This window comes from Petaurus breviceps, unplaced genomic scaffold (genome assembly GCF_028583685.1).
Source record: "Petaurus breviceps papuanus isolate PSGF00001 unplaced genomic scaffold, PetGlider_PUasm1.0 120, whole genome shotgun sequence".
Classification (NCBI taxonomy): Eukaryota; Metazoa; Chordata; class Mammalia; order Diprotodontia; family Petauridae; genus Petaurus; species Petaurus breviceps.
Window position 1 is genome coordinate 3,560,285 of NW_027185627.1, and position 17,750 is coordinate 3,578,034.

At 40.8% G+C, this 17,750-nt stretch overlaps 1 protein-coding gene across 4 annotated transcripts in view; it reads left to right on the top strand.

Moving 5' to 3' along the window:
- Positions 1-210: 210 nt before the first annotated feature.
- MGRN1 (mahogunin ring finger 1) overlaps positions 211-17,750 on the top strand; it is a 131,112-nt gene continuing 113,572 nt past the window's right edge. For 2 of the 4 annotated variants that reach the window (XM_069089487.1, XM_069089495.1), the window contains exon 1: positions 211-530. In XM_069089487.1, coding sequence (XP_068945588.1) covers positions 443-530 — 88 coding nt within the window. In that variant the 5' untranslated portion in view covers positions 211-442. The remainder of the gene's footprint in view (positions 531-17,750) is intronic. The other 2 variants (XM_069089504.1, XM_069089515.1) reach the window with 1 other exon arrangement.

Here is a 17,750-nt window from a genome sequence, read left to right on the forward strand (position 1 = left end):
TAAGGGACAGGTTGAGGAAAGATTGTTTCCTTATCCCCTTCCCGTTTTAGCTCCTTTAGTACAGCCCTGAGAGAATGTCAACAGTCTGGCAGGCCCCGGTGGTGGGGATTTCTGGGAAATGTAGTTCCCAGGGCGAGACTTCCGCGTTGGGAGCCGGCTCACTCAGCAGCGAGAGAACTTTCATTCCCATAGCTCTCTGGGACAGGGAACGGGAGGGGAGAGGGCAGTGGCGTAGTGGCCAGCCGTCGCTATGGGGGTGGGGAGAAGGGGGCCGAGCCGCCGCCGCCGTCGCCGCCGCCGCCGCTGTCGCCGCAGTCGCAGTGGGTGTTTGTATTTGGGGCCGGGCAGCTTGGACCACAGCCGTATTATGTCCGTGTGAGGATCTCGCGGTACCCCTCGGCCGTCCGGAGCTTCTGCCAGCCCTCCCTCCACCCCTGGCGCCATGGGGTCCATCCTAAGCCGCCGGATCGCCGGGGTGGAGGACATCGACATCCAGGCAAACTCGGCCTATCGGTACCCTCCCAAGTCCGGTGAGAAGCCAGCTCTTCCTCCCCGAGCCCCGGCCGGCCCGCGGCTGAGCCCCTTTTGTCAGTCTCTCTTCGGGCTTCCCACCCCACCCGCATAAGTAGCCTTTTCTGGCCAGGCTGTCCTCCGTGCCCCCTCCCCCACAAACCCCACACCCACCCTGGGGGCCCGACTGGTCCCGTCCAGTCCCGTCCCGGGAAACAGCTGCTTCCTTGTCCAGGAATCTGGATGCGTGCATCTCGGGCTGGCTCCTCCGTGAAGCCATCGTGGTGGGGCAACTTCTACCCCCGCTGTCCTCAGACATGCGACGCTTCCAGGGTTTTGGCACTGAACTGGGAATAAGAAACCCACTGATTGATGCAGAACCCAAATATTAACCTTCTGCCTAGACTGGAGCCAAGACAGAGAGAGGCCCTCCCTCCCCCCTCCTGTCCCCTTTAAATAAACAAAGCCCCAGTTTGAAACATATTCGTAAAAACTATTTAAGTTGGCACCAAACTGGAAGGTAGAGCTATTATTTGAACCAAATCTAGGTTCTGTGTTATGGCTGGATTTCCTGATTCTATTCCCAGGAATTAGGAGCATTGGAGTTCACCTTCTCTAATCCTTGAGGCATTTTCGGATCATAGATTTTTATTTAGAAGGGCCTATCTGCTGGAGCCTTCTCTTGATGGGGAAACTGAAGCCCATAGGAGTTAAGTGACTACTTTTGCCCAAGGTCACACAGATTGTAGGTGCGAGTCAGAATTCAAGGTCCTCTGATTCCTAATGCAGGTTTTTTTTTTTCCTATTGGTAGATGGCTTTATCTAATCTCTACCACCTCAATGAAGACTTCTTTTCTGTTGTTAATGGGGCTTCCTATCTATTTGACCTTCTGCTTGGGACCTTTACTTCCTGTGCCTACCCCTCCTTGAAATCCTGCTAGAGCTGCTGTGGATGTCACTTTTCCATCCATCCTACCACTTAATTATCCATAACTCCAGGCCCACAGTTTTATCCATCTTCCCCTTCAGCTAATTTGTTATTGAGTCCAAAGTATTTTTCTTCTTGCTCAGATCTCTTCAGTCTGCCATTTTGGGATTTTCCCTGTTGTAGCAGACTTCCTTCTGTTGGAATGCCAAATTGGCAAAATTTGGGCATTGTTTCCTGATCTTTTTCAAATTTATTAGTGCTCATAAAAATAGGGATAGGGGTGAGTGGGCTTGTTCTAATAGCCACTGACAAAAACCTAGTTGGTAATAGAACAAGGATGTACTATTGTGAGGGGCAAGGAGGCCATGGGGGGCCATGGAGGAACTTAGATCAGGTGCCCCAAATCTTTCATGCTTTGAATGTTCCTTGAGTAGGTGCTGATTTGGGCAGATAGTAGAAAGGACATATTTGAGAGAAAAGGGCACTCCGGAACTATTTGTAGGGGAGGGGCAGAGGTTGTGAGGAAAGCTTAGTTTTACCCATCATATTGCTAAGATCTTCAGGTACAGGGAGAATATTGGCTTGTAAGCACCTGGTTATTGACTGGTGAAATCCACTGGACGTTATCTTAGTGCCCTTGTGTCCCTAGGTGGTGGTGCTGAAGGATAATGGATATATCCTTGCACTTTATACTCTCTTACCACACACAGTGCCAGAGAAACAAATGAAAGTTAAAAGTACCCTATTACCAGCCTTAGGGTGTCTAGGGTTCATTGCAACTGATCGGAAGTTTCCTAACATCAGACAGGGCAAGGATACTTCTTGCCACAGAATAGATCATTGTTTAAAAGGAAATTAATCTATCTCAGAATTCTAAAGTTCTAAAGAAAAGGGGTTTTTGGTTGTTACATTTTCCACACTGGGCAAAGCCAAAGGAGTCCCTACTTTTTGTAACCTCTGGGACCAGATGCGCTTTGCCTTGTCAGGTAATCAGTTCTTCTGTATATAGCATAAGTGATTTTAAGGATTCAGAAGGATCACTCCCCTTTTGGAGTCTGCCAGTCTCAAGAGTCATGCTGTCTTTTCAGATAATTTTCCCTACTGATCTGTTTCCTGTCACAGAGAGTTTCTGTAATTGTTTGCCTTCCCAGACCTTTTGTTTCTTACATGGGTCTCATAGTTCCTACCATGTAGAATTGGATAGATAGGTCATTCATTTTGTTCCAGGAACTGTGCAAAGCACTGGGGATACACATGCAAGCAGGAAAGATGATCTTTGCCTTCAGGGAACTTTAATTCTACTGGCCACACATAAATGGGACTTAGAAAGTAAGAGGTACATACACTAGTATGGAGGTGACTAAGAAATGTTGTAGAGACTTGGTTCCTAACAAGGTAAGGCAAAAGCCCATCTTTCAGAACTAGAGGAGTCAGAAGGGGAGTCCAACATTGCAGTGTGGTTAAGATGAGAATGATGGCTAGAGGAAAGGGAACACAATGGAATTGTCTGAGAAGTGAGTATTAGGATTTTTCCAAATTCTACAAGAGAATTTTCAATAGCTGCAAACCTGAGTTGAATGAATGATACAGTAGTTGAGCATGGCCAGTCCAGAAACAGGATCCTTTTCTTCAGATGTCCTCAGTTTCCCTCTCTCTGGCCTTGGGGTTAAGAAATCACCTGAGTCTTGGCTGACTCCTCTTTCAGCATTATAAATAAGTACTAAAAACTTAATTGCTAGTTCAATTTTTTCCCAGCCTACTCTTGAAGATTTGAGATGGCCAGAATATTAAAATTGACACTCTATCACTCTTTTGTTATAAAGTGATTACTTGCCTTATGTTAGGGGGTGAGTGGCAGAGTCTGTCCATGGGATATTTTTCAGGAGACATGACCCAAAGTGATAACTTTTCTTCCTTCATGAGCGATGAAAAGGAGTAACATTGGCCTGGAATTTTGGGAATCTGCCTGGTCTGTTTTGTGAAATTCCTCGCAATAACTGCGTGGTGTGTTTCTTATGCAGTGTTTGTGACCACACATTAATTGGGGGTATGGTATTAAAGATATATACATATATGTGTGTGTGTGTGTGTGTATATACACACAATATATATATACATATATGTATAATTTTATATGTGATAAATATGTAATATATTACAAATATATAAATAAAAAAGCCATATTTTGCTTGAAACTGTATTATTCAAAGTGGTCCTAAGAAAAGACAGGTGTGTTTAGTGGAAAATTATAATGTGGTGTGCTCAGTTTAAAAAAACAAACAAAAAGACTCCATTACACTTTTCGAAATGCTTTTTTGGAGTATATTATCTCATTAAATTTTCACGGCATTCTTGTGTGATAGGTAAGGCAAATGTTGTTATTCCCATTGGAAAGAGAAAACCAAGGCTCAGATTAGGTGATTTGCCTATGGCTATACAACTAGTGGTAGGGCCAGTGTATGTTCTTCTCTTCAGGAGACCTTACCTTCTTCGTAGTTATTCTGATGCCTGAACAAGCTGTGGCTTGTTGAGTTTCTTGAATCTAAAATGATATGTAGTCTTAGATGGTTTGATATAGTAGTGGAAGGTTATAACCTTGACTTTAAACTTTGAGCTCATTATGTTTTTATTGCTAGTTTTCTTATAGTAAAACATCTCTCCGAACTCCTTATATAATTTACTCTCTTGTAAGTATGCGTGTGAGTTCTTGGGTGATTGAGAAACCTGTAGAAATATTTTCTGGAAGGAATAGAGAAAGATGTTTTAGATCGATAATGAAATAACTCAGCTGTTAAAAGGTTCCTATTTCTTATGGTTTGTTGAACTTTTCAACATTACTTAAGTCACAAACCCTAAAATGTTACCGACCCAACCCAGACTGTTCTAAGCTTTGGGGGAGGTTAGGACCACGATTATTTGTTAAGCACAATGTGTGCTTACCCAACTCTGGATTTTTTTTGGTCAGTAGTCAATCAGCAAGCATTTATTTGTCAGGCAGTGTGCTAGACATTAAGAATACAAATACAAAGCAAAAATGAAAAATCCTTACTCTCAAGGAACTTACATTCTAATGAGGGAGACAATAAGTACATACATAAAAGGAATAAAAGAAATAAATGTGGAGTAGTTAAGCACAAGGTAGTTTTGGAGAAAGAATATTAGCAACTGGGGAGATCAGGAAAGGCTTTGTATAGAAGCTGGTGTTTGAGTTGCATCTTGAAATTGAGGGATTCCAAGTGGCAAAAGTGAATAGCGAGTGCATCCAGGGATGTAAAGGCATCAAGGTGGGGGATGGAGTGTCATGTGTGAAGAACAGAGAGAAGGCTAGTTTGCCTGGACAGTAGAGTGCAGGAGGTGAGTAATATTTAATAAGCCTGGAAAGGCAGGTTCAGGTCAGGTTGTGAAGGGCTTTAAAAGCTAACAGTTTATGTTTTATCCTAGGGGCAACAGGGATCCATTAGAGTTTATTGAATAGAGGAGTGACAAGGTCAGATTATACTTGAGGAAAATAACTTTGGCAGAGATGTGGAGAATAGCCTGGAATGAGGAAAAATTTTGAAACAGTGAGGAAAATTGAGACCATAGAAATTATATTGAAAAGCTTTAAAGTGGAAAGAGAGAATATAGGTGTGTGTGTGTGTGTGTGTGTGTGTGTGTGTGTGTGTGTTTTGGATGTTGGGAAAGATGGTGTAGAAAAAAAACCAGGATTTTAAAAATTGTTTGAAAACATCTTAAGCCTCACTTTTTTATATTCCTGCATGTTCAGACCTTTTTCCATTTTTTGGGGGGTCAGCGGCATTTAGTAAGGGCCTTCTATGTGTTAAGCAATGTGTTATGTGCAAAAGGATTGCCAAAAAAAAAAGAAGACAAGATCTTGGCCCTTAAGGAGCCTCTTTCCCTTCTTCCTAGTTCTCATTTTAGAGATGTTTTAGGAACAGTTCCTATTAAAATCATATCCATTTTTCCTTTCCCTCTGTCTTTTTTTTTAATGGCAAAAAAAAAAAAAAAGAATCCCTGGTTATCTTCAACAGAATGAAATGAACAAGGAAGGTAGAAATTTCACATTGTTGAGCCAAGAAAACAGAAAGAGGAACACAGGCTGGTCAGAGCTAGGACTAGGGATTTTCACTTTTGGGGCAAGCAACACAGAAACTGCTTTCAGGTGGGCATCACCCTGTTGGAGACAGGCAACCTGCAGCCTATGGTTAGAAGGCCAACAGCACTCACAGGGTGAGCAGGCGTAAGAAGAGATCTGCTAGTGTTTTGACAAATTATTCCTGCTAACTAGTGCTAAAATCATCTGCCTCACCCTTGGGATAGAAGTTTAATTCCTCGGGTTTGGGGATAGAGAAGGAACCCCAAAAGCAAATGGATCCTTTTGGTGAGATGGCTGGAAGCTAAGCCCTCCAAAGCCCTTATAGAATCATGACAGAATGTTATGTCTTATGTGACCTTTTTTCATTCTTCAGTCATTTTTGACCCTTCTGCAACATTTGGCACTATTGGTCACCTCTAAATACTCTCTTTCTGGGTTTTCAGGACGTTGCTCCCACTTCTCCTCCTGTAGATCTGACTTCCTCTTCTCAGTACTCTCCTAGATCCTATCTGGGTCATGCCCACTGACTGTGAATGTTCCCCAAGGCTGTGTTGTGGATCCTCTTCTCATTTGTTTCTACACTGTCTCATGTGACTATTTGGTCATCCATCCTTCAGCTAATATTATCTGTGCTGATGATTCTCAGATATCTTTATCCAACTCTAGTCTCTTTCCTGAGCTTTAGACTTATATATTCTAAACTAGATATCCCCCCAGATATCTTAAGCTTGACATGTTCAAAACAGAACTCATTATCTTTCATTCCCAACTCACCTTTTCTATAAAATTTCCTATTACTCTTGAGGCTGCCACCATCTTTCCGGTCACCCAGGTTCACCACCTTGGTGTCGTCCTCAACTCCACAAATATCTAATCACTTGTCAGATCTTCTCATCTCTAGCTCCACCTTCTGTGTCTTCTCTCTACTCACATAGACACCTCCCTAGTTCAGGTTTTCATCACATCTCACTTGGACTGTTGCCTTCTCATAAGTTTGCCTCCCTCATATCTTTGTATGAGTCCATCCTCCATTCATCTGCCAAAGCAATTTTCCAAAAGCATAAGTCTGACCACATTACTTCCCTACTTAGTAAACTCAGAGGCTAGGCTCATGTATAAACTTTGCTGGCATTTGAAGCTCTTTGTAACCTGTCCTCTTCCTAGATTTCCAGTCTTGTTTCTCCCTCCCCCCCATAAGGTCCAGCCAAACTGGTCTGCTTGCTGTTCCTTATACAGGATGTTCCATCTTCTATCTTCATGCCTTTGTATTGTGCAAAAGGATTGCCAAATCCCTGGAATATTGTTCCTTCTCACTGCTACCTTTTAGAATCCTTCAAGATTCAGCTAAATGATCATCTTCTGCAGGAGGCCTTTCCACATCCCCCTGTACCTACTTATACCTCTCCTTCCAGCTACTCAGCACATATCTTATAAGTATCTATTTATATATGTTACCCACCTCATTAGAATGTAAGCTTCGGTTTCACCTTTCTTTGAACTGTCTTCTGAGATAGTTCCTCTCCTCAAGGAGGAACTTGCTTTCTTCCTTTGAGGTACAGCATGCTTACACATAAGTAAACACAGGATGTGTGCTATACTAAGTGAATGGGTGAGGTGGGGTGTACAACAGAAGAGGCCTTTGAAGGAGGGAGCATGTCAGCTGATGCTTGGAGCGATCTCCAAGGGGTTCCAGAAGGTAGAGATGAAGAGGGAAAGCACCAGGTATAGCCATAAGCTCTGGAAAGGCATAGAAGCAGCACATTGTATGTATGAAGACTGCTCTGATTGGAGTCCAGAGCAGGAGTTACCTGTAATCAGCTTGGAAAGATAAGGCCAGAACCAGATTGTGAAGGGCTTTAAATGCCAAACAGAAGAGTTCTCCTAGAGCAGTGGTGAAACCACATGTGGCCTTGAGGCCACAAGTTCTCCATGCCTGTGACCTAGAAGGATTGGGGAACTACTGAAGCTTCTTGGGCCGGGGAGTAATGTATGCTCTAGGAATATCAATTTGGCAGCTGTGTGGAGGGTGTGGATTAGAGAGGGAAAAGGTAAGATGCAAGACCAATTAGAAATCTGTTACCAGTAGTCCTTGGCAAGAGATGATGAAGGCTGGCACGAGGGTATTTGTAGTGTGAACAGAAAAAGGGACCAGATTTGAGAGATATTGAGAAAGTAAAATTGGTAGTATTTGGCAACTGATTGGGTGGGGGTGGGGTCGGAGGGACCCTAGAGACTCTCTTGTCCAATAGTCATAGTTTACAAATGAAGAAACAGAGGCTCAGAGTTAGTGTGGGAGCAGGGACTATAAATCAGGACTTTTTCCCCTACCCATTTCAGCACTCTTTCAGCCAGGGGGCTGAAATTTGGCCTTCTGAATATGATGAAGGCTCACTGTGGGGCATTACCCCTTTCTGAGCACTCTTCATTTCACAGCTCAGAATGAGCAGTGAGTGGGAAGGGTCTCATCCCTTGAATAAATAAATGAGTGGAGTGAATAAATGAATAAAAAAGCACTTACTATGTGCAAAGCATTGTGCTATGTGTTGGAGATATTTGTATATGTAGATAATTAGATAGAGATGTATTGATACTTCACTATAGATAGAAAGTAAGGAAATCCCTACTGTGAAGGAATTCACATTCTAAAGGGGGAAACTTCGCAGGGGTCTCAGCTGCAGGTCAGATGGAAGGGTCCTTAGGGCACACTGGCAAAGCAGATGGTAATGGAGCTTCTTTAATGTTATTTCTACTGATAGTCATGACTCTTTCTAGTGTTGAACCATTTGGCAGCACCAAGGCCTTTGTTAGTAAGAACTTTATTTTTCTGAGGGGGCAAGAGCTGCAGCATCTGTAGAAGTAATTGCCAAGTCTTGCTTCCTGGGATAATGGCCACATTTGAGGTCAGTGGGGCCAAGGAAAGTGCCCTTGGGCAAACTATAACCCTCAATGCATTCACCTCAGCAAGTGGGGTAACTTAGCAGCTTCCTCCGGAAAGCAGGACCTGGACCCATCACCCTAGTCTGGAGGAGGGTGTTCAGTGTATGTAGACCTACTGCCCCCACCTGTAGTCTGTGTCCCACCACTTGGGAGCCTGTCCTTCCAGCACTAGGAATATTAGCTCCATGGGGTCAGATCTAGACTTTTTCTACGACAGCCTGGCTCTAGCTAAGGTTTACAAGCTCTGTAGATGCTACCATCCTAAGAAAAAAGGCTTTGAGCATAACCCTTAAAACAGACTGAGTTAGCTTTTGGAAGACTAAGAGCCTCATCACCAGTTGGTTGGGTAGTGAATGATGAATTCTGTGACCTTAGGGATACATGAAACAAAAATTAAAATTGTTTTGTAGTTTTGTTGAATCCCATTTCATTCCTATAGTAATGGTGATGATGGTGAAATGCTAGAAAAAAGGGCACTGGTTACTAAGATTCAGAATTTTTTCACTTACATAAACAACTGTTGGTATTTTGAATCTGAGATCTTGGTCCAGTGACCTATAAATTATTGTAAACTCAATCATATAAATATAAACAAAGCCAGAAAACTGGAAAAGAGGAAACATGATGCATTACTGTGTTAGATTTGAAGTCAGGAGCTCTGCTATCTTTGATGTTGGGCAATTCAGTTCAACAAATTAAACACCTACTATGTGCAAATCGATGTTCTGGACTCTGAGGAGACAAGAACATAAACAGGCCTTGCCTGGGTTGGGGTAGGCATGGCGGTTGCAGTGAAGCTGAGATAGGACATACACAGAAGGAAATAAATACAAGAACATGTATGTAATTTCAAGAGGGGAGAGTCCCTTAATTTTTTTGAGTCTTTTATAAAATGAGAGTATTAGATTGAGAACCATTAAGGTCCCTTCTTGCTCTAAACCTATGGTCATAGGATCCTATGGATATTCTTAATATATCTGGAAAACTCTAACTTCTTATGGAGAATTCTAGACAGCGTTGATTTTTGCCTTCTTGGTCACCATGGCACTTATTGGCTGTATCATATATACTGGCACCCATTTAAATTCAATTTAGCATTTCGTTATCCTACTAATTCTGTTGTATTGTTTTTCTCTAGTTATTCCATGTGAGTTTTTGATGTAATGGTTCTTAGAGTTACTTCAAATATAGAAAGTATATATACATCTACTTTAGGACTGCTACCGATTGAGGATTTCATGGGCATATGGGGGCTCTCACTCCATTGGTTCAGGGTGTAATTTATTTATGCCTTCTCATCCTGTATAACTTTAATCCGTGTCCTCTTCTAATTCTGCTCCTTCTGATATATTTGGGATGTTGATTTGTTTTGTACTGAATTTGTCTTTCTCTCCTTTGAGAGCATAACATAGGACAGGACACAAAGTGAATGTTCAGTAATATTTTTAAAATGAATTATTAATATTAAACCCAGAAAACTCACTAAAGTTTAGGTCTGGTACTTTTATTTATCATTTAATTTTAGTTTTTCCAGCCTCCAGGGTTGGTATAATAATGGTACTAGGAAGTTTAAAACTTTATGTCTTTGACACTGCTTTTTGAAAACCCCCATTTTATGGCAAGAGAAATACAGGGGAAGTGTCTGAGTCACCTAATCTGTAAAAAGTCTTATGTATTTATTGATTTTTTTAATAGAGTAAAGTAGAAAAATGAGAGGTTTGGGGAATAACTGTTGGTGAGCTTGCTAGCTCCCATAGGAACAATGTTTTTGTCTGCAATGACTCCCAAGGCTCTTTTCTAGCCCTGATTTCTTTGCTGAGCTCTAATTTTCATCACCAACTGCCTGCTGGAAATCTTCACCAGGATATCACGTCAGCATTCCAAACTCACTATCTCTACATATCTCCCACCTCCTTTCTGACCTTCCTCCAAACAAATTTTCTTATTTCTGTGGAGGGTACCACCATCCCTCTAAACACTTAAGTTTAAAATTTTGGTGTTATCTTTAATTCTTCCCTCTTTCTTATTCAATTTGTTTCCAGATCTTTTCAATTCTCTACATAATACCTTTCATCTGTGTCCCTTTAACCATTTACATAACCACTACTGTAGTTGAGCCATTTAAAAACTCATCTGGATTCAAATTCAATGGCCACATTTGCTCTTCTTGCTTCAGATTTCTTCCTTTCTCCTCCCCATTCTCAGATGCCAAAGTAATCCTTCTAAAGCATAGCTCTGACCATGCCCTTGGCCTACTCAAGTGTGGCCTTGTATTGCTTCTAGAACAAAATATAGACTCTTCCGCCTGGCATTTTTAAAGCCCTACACTATCTGACTCTAGTCTACTTTTGCAGGCTTATTTTACATTACTTCTTCATGTCCTGAATTCCAGCCAAACTGTCCTACATGTACCTCAGACTTAGCATTCAGTCTACCACCTTCATGACTTTGTTAAGGCCTTGAATGTACAGCCTTTTCTCATCTTCTTAGACTATATAGTGCTTCCTTCTAGGCAAGCTTTTCCTGGTCCTAGACTTCCTAGTTCTAAGTGCTCTCTCCTTCCTAAATTATTTTGTATTTTCTTACCTGTTTATTTATTGTATTCCTCAATAGAATGTAAGATGCTTAAGGGTAGGGAATGATTTTTACCTTTGCCTTTGAATTATCAGGGGTCTACTATCGTATCTTGCTTATAGTAGACTTAATTAGTGTATGTTAAATTGAATTGAGCTTACATTTTGACTTTAGTCGAAAGCTAGCTGCCTGTCTAATGCATGCACACACACACACACACACACGTACTTTTTTATATGTATCTATGTCTATTTTTTTGGTTACATTTTAAGTTCCAAACTGTTTCCCTACCTCCCTTCCCCACTCCACACTAAAGAAGGCCACCATTTAACACGCATTTATAAATAAATGTAAAACCACACTGTGCATACATCTGTTTATCAGTTCTTTCACTGGAGATGTATAGTGTCTTCCTTCATAGGTCCTTTGTAGTTGATTTGAATAGCTATAGTACTCAGAATAACTTGGTTTTCACAATTATTCTTTGATCAATGTTGCTGTTACTATATATAACATTCTCTTGGTTCTGCTCACTTCACTTTTCATTATTTCATGCACATCTTTCCACATTTTTCTAATATCAACCAGCTCATCATTTCTTACAGCACATTAGTATTCCATGTAAAATAAATCTTAAGGTCATATTTATCCAGTTCCATGCTTCCTTGGGCTGCCACTTATATGGACCATTTCTTCTGGCAAGATTACTTTTTGAAGTAGAACCTTATAGTCCCATTCATATGCACAACAAACTCTCTTATTGGCATCCTATTAACCAGAATTCTATTAATCAGTATTCATATGTCTTCATATGTATAGTACAGTATAGTGATATTAATGGCTTAGGATACTGATCCTCATATACCAAAGAATCCTGAGGTATCCTCTGAGACATCAAAGAAAATTGGGATTATTTTCAATTTAGTTTTTAGTGTTAAGTGTAATCTGTGGTATTATGGTTCTTCAAAAATTGATAATCCATTTATTATATTTGTGGTAATTATCTATTAACCAGAAAGTTGGATTAATCCGAATCTCCCTCCCTTATACCTCTCTCCCTCCCCCCCCCCCCCCCTTACTGAGAATGATTTTCTACTTTGGGAGAGAGACTGGTGATGTCTTCCTTTCTGGTGTCATCAAATCATAGGATTTTGAGCTGGAGTGGGTCCTGAAGATCATTGGTGCAATCCCCTCATGTTAGAATTAAGGAAACATAGGTCCAGAGAGGGAAATGACTTGCTGGAAGTCATTCTCCATTGTATATAAATCCAAATCCATGGATGATATATATATATATATATATATATATATATATATTTATGAATCCAGATATTATATATAATTCTTTCATCACACATTGTGGTATACTCAGCTTGAGGTCAGGAGTTGTGCTTTCTTTGACCAGTTTCTTTAGCAGAAACACAAACTGAGAAGTGCTGCTTCTGGTGCCAAGAGCCTTAACTGGATGAATATATTCCAGTTAATCATCAAATTACTTCTTCTCTCTTCCTCTTATTTATCTTCCTTGTTTTGAAGTCTAGAATCATGGGTTTTTATTATATGTTGAGCCAGGCAGAGCTGATGATTAATATTGCCAGTGAGTTTGTTCGAGAGAGTATGCTACAGTTAGAACATCTGCCCTTGTGTTTATTTAGAAAAGTCTTCTCAGAATGAAAGAATGAATGAAAAAAACATCAAGTGCTTTCTTGGTGGCAGGCACTGGGCTAAATGATAGGGTTACAGGTACAAAAGAGGGATAGTTTCTGTAAAGAAAGGCTTACTTTCAACATATATGGAGGACTGTTAGTGGCTAGGGAAGAGCATGTCCCAGGGATGGTAAGTGGATTGCTAGGCTCTTTTTTTTTTTTTTTTTTTGCCTTTTGGAGGGCAATTGAGGTGTTCCGATCTACGCAAGGTTACACGGTTTGTGTGTGTGTGTGTGTGTGTGTGTGTGTGTGTGTGTGTGTGTGTGTGTGTTAAGTGTCTGAGGCCGGAACCAAACTTGGGACCTCCTGACTCTGGGGCCGGTGCTTTACTCACTGCGCCGCCTAGCTACCCCTGCTAGGCTCTTTTTCATGTAAGTTTTCTTTTACTTTTTTTCAATTAACAAGCACTTATTTTCCATTACTACCCCCTCACCCCCTGCCCCATGAAAAGAAGGAAAAAAAACCAAAACCTTTGTAACAAGCATAGTAAAGTTATACAAATTCTTACAATGGCTATGTCTAAAAATATGTCTTATTCTGCAACTTGAATCTGTCACCTCTCAAACAGGAGGTAGATAACATGGTTTATGGTCAGCATCCAGAGTTGTTGATATAACCTGAATGCTTAAAGTGGATATTCTGGAGTTACAGACCCAGTTCATTATTGGCATGAGTTTTGCTGATCCACTTAAGGACTCCCTCTCTTTCCTCTTCCCTCTTCCCCTCCCCCCAATCTGAATCTAACCTATTATTTTTTCTTGGCAAATATACTGGAATGGTTTGCCATTTCCTTTTCCCCTACTCATTTTACAGATGAGGAACTGAGGCAAACAGGGTTAAGTAACTTGCCTAGGGTCACACAGCTGGTAAGTGTCAGAAGCTGGATTTGAACCCGGCAAAGTAAGTCTCCCTGATTCCAAGCTCAGTGCTCTAAATGTTGCACCATCTAGTTTCCTGTATCACCAGATAAGTAACTCAAGCTTGCTGAGTTTTAATTTTCTCATTTGTAAAATGGTCTTATCACCTTGTTTTGCATACATTGACCATAAACCAAAATATAATTGTGGCATATGTACCCACATCTATCTGTTGTAGACAGTGAAGAAATAGATACTTCAAAAAACTTGACAGGATTTCCAGACTAAGTCATCATTTACTTGGATACTCAGTGACTTCATTGTGAATGTGTGAACAGGAAATGATTTTGAGAAGTATTTTGGAAAATAGAGATCTGCATTTCAGTCACTTTTGTGATTGTGGAGTTGGCCTCATATAATCATATATGGAAGCTTGCCTGTTCCCTTCTCCTGTTTCCTCAAGGACTTCCTTGCACAAGTTTGTTGCCTCCAGAACAGATTTCCCCTGGGTGTCCTTGGTCTAGTCCAGCCACTTCTCACAAGTCTTCTTACATACTATTTCTACTTCCACACAGGGTTGAGGTGTTAGAATCCAAATGTAGTGATTCCGCTTCCACCGATAAGAAAAAGAGATTGTCATAGAAACACCTTTTCTATTTCTATCTAGTCATTCTGGTTTTAGCTGGCTTAACTTTGTCTCATGCCAATTTTACTGCAGACTTGCACTGCTGTTTTGTTTTTTTTTAATGTTTCCTGGGGCAATGAAGAGATGTGTAGTGGCTGTAAGGAGACCACAGCATATTTCCAACAATGACCATGTGTAAAAAATTACAAAAAGATTATCATCCAGGAAGTATATATAATCCAAAAAAGAGGTCAGGTCGATTTGGGAACAAGATAGGAATAGCCAGATGTTGCACTGGTAGCAGCCAGAAGACCACCTCCAGAATGTTAGGTAGATTGTTTTTTAAAGGATTTATGGAAGAATGTGGGTTGTAAGGTTATTTTAGGGACTATCCTCATTGATGAGGTCACAGATAACATTTAAGTATTTTTTTGTATGCTTGTTATTTTGGAAAAAAAACAACCACAAGATAATGTCCAGGAAGTATTTTGAACTCCTTAAAGAAGGGGATTACTCAAAGTGTTTTTTTTTTCTATTGTTAATTTTTTAAATTATTATTATCTTGGCCAGTTGAAAATTTATAAGTTAGATACTTTCAAGATGAATCAGGAATTACTGAATGGAAGGAGTAGAATTCGGAGCTGTAGTTTCCCTTAGCTACTGATTTTCTAATTTTTTCAAATCACAGCTAGCATGATCTCCTAGTAGCCTTGGAATTATCTCTTGTCCAACTGTGATTTCCAAAACCAATTCTGTATCCAATTGCATTAAATCACAAACTGATTTATCTACAGAGCCATTTCTAAGTGTCTCATCAATTGTTTTGGTCAGAAATGTCCTTTTTGTACAGCCTAATGTGCATAGACTTGTGTCCTTTGTTCTTATGGGAGGACATCAGTGGCTCATTTCCATCCGTGACCACTAAGACCAGTGTCAGAGGAGCACTCCTTTCTGTGCTGTTCCTCCCCCTTCCCAACAGGATTGTTTTGTGATCCGTGGCTGGGCCTTTGTTTACAGAGCCTGGCACAGTTTATGATGCTGCCTCTTAGATGAGCTATTGACTCAAAGCCTTCATTCAATCTTCAGATTGAGATTAATAAACTTGGGCTCCGTTGTCAGCCTGTAAGAGGAATTTTCATTTTAGGGCCCGACCTGGGCTTTCATTAGTATGAGTAGTAGCAGGTGGTGAACTCCTTCTAACTAAGCACGTTGTATTTCTTGTATTGGCTAGTCTTAGGTACCTGAGGGCATTGAGATGATAAGTGGCTTGCCTAAGGTGACACTGCTGGTATACCAGAAGCTGGACCCCTACCCAATATGCTCCCCATGCTGCTTCTCATTACAGGGATACAAATTAAAGACCAATATTATAGGGAAATGAAGTACCGGTATTTACTATAGCTCGCACCCTCAAGGAGTCCAAGTTGGAGCCCCAAGTCTGTAGCACCTTTATCCTATGATCTTCCTCTTCTAAGCTCTTCTTCTTTTCTTTATTAAACATAGACTTGGGTAGGTGAGCAAAATAAGGTTTTTATTTGCAGTAGGGAAGTTATAGGTATAATCTACTTAAACCAAAATGATGTTATTAGAATTTAGATTTATACAAACTGATAAGTTGAGTGGTTCTTGGCTTTATAAAAGGATTCACCCATAAGATATCTTTAAATAACAAATCAACTTAATGTGACTCAAATAGTATTAAATTTACAAAAATTAGCTTACACACATTCTAGGTTAAGTTGAGTGAGGACCAACCTATATACATAGGGTAAATTCAGGCTCTGGTACCAGCCTTTCCCCCCCCCCCCCCAAGGAGGCTGTGATAGTTTTCAGACAGGCAGTACTCCTTAGTATAATGGCTAGGGAGATTCACTGGGAAAGAGATGGTTGGGTTGGGGTGGGGGAAGTGTTTCTCCCTTCTTACCTCCACTCTCCCCTTCTTCCCCATCACATACATATTGCCCTGATTGCAGATAAGTTAATCAAAAAGCATTTATTAGGCACTTACCTGGTGCCCAGCTTATACTACTTAAGAGCCTTTGTTCTTTAGAAGAGGTATTGGATCTCCCACCAGTCACTTTCACCACTGTTAGAAATGCTGGAGGGAGGGAGAGGGTGGAGGTTGTATTCTCTAAGAGGTCAGGCTCACTGCCACTCTATAATACTCTACACAGGGATGGGAACCTACGTCCTGTGAAGTTTGGATTCAGTCAAAGGGCTGCACTTGAAGACCTAGAGGGCCACATGTGGCCTTGAGGCCTTAGGTTCCCCACCCCTGGTCCATGACCTGTGTTTCTCCTGGTTTACACACTGGTAGCTAGGGAGGTAGAGGAAGTAGAAGATCAGCTCATCGGTCTTTGTCTAGGAATGGTATTAGGAATGTGTCCCAAAGATTGACTTCTTAGATTATGAGATGCTGTTATGTTCTTCTGAGTATATGTATTACTCTTTCAGAGGACAATAGATTTTAGGACAAGGAAGGAATTTAATATCAGTATGTGGTATGGCGAGCGTCCAGAAGCAATGGGTTGATGAGAATTGAATTCCCCTAAGAGATCATGAACTCATTGAGTATTTGTATCTTATTTATCTTTGTGAATTCCCCAGTAGCACAATTGCCTTACATAGAATAGGCTTTTAATAAGTATTTATTGAATGGATGAATGAATGAATAAATCATTTGCCAGGAATCAGAAAGTATATACCAGGGACAGTCAACGAAACAGGAATACAGAATGACTAAAATGATTTGTGGAACTTTTTAGGTCTGTTGCTTCCTTGGAATATGACTGCTCTCTAGCTACCAGTACTCACACAGGAAGACTTGGGAACATTCTGGAGGTGAGGAGTAAGGGGTCAGGCAAACAATAAGCCAGAGAAATAGTTGATAGCTACTCCCTGGGGAGATTGAACTAAATGGCAGGGTCTTGGATGAAATGACTCCTAGAATGTCAGTCAGATGAGAGAAGATGTTCTGGGAGAGACTAGGATGGCAGCTGGCTTGTCTGCCACTCAAACCAGCCACTATTAATAATAATGACTCAAACTTAGAAAGGGACTTAACAATTTATAAAGCGCTTTCAGGAGCAGCTGAGATTCTTTTTTGCTCCCCTGAACCATGTGTGGGAGGAATAGATCAGGGCCAGACATCAGAGAGGAGTGACATTTTATTTCTTTGAGATTATATTTTTTTCAGATATAGTTAATAACTATGGCTACTAGAACCCTTGGGGACTAGGGGTTCCAGATATCCAGATTTTTTTTTCATTTTTCAAATGCTTTATTAACTTCTGATTTACATCATTTTCCTCAAGATTGTGAGTTACAAATTTTCTCCCCGTTTTTCCCCTACCCACTGCCCCAAAATAGCAGTCCCACAGGATATCCCCTCCTCCAATCTGCTCTCTCCTATATCTTCTCCCATACCCCCTTGGACTTTTCCAGTAGGGCATGGTGGATCTCTATGCCCCAGTGCCTGTATATCTTATTTCCCAATTACATGTAAAATAGTATTAAT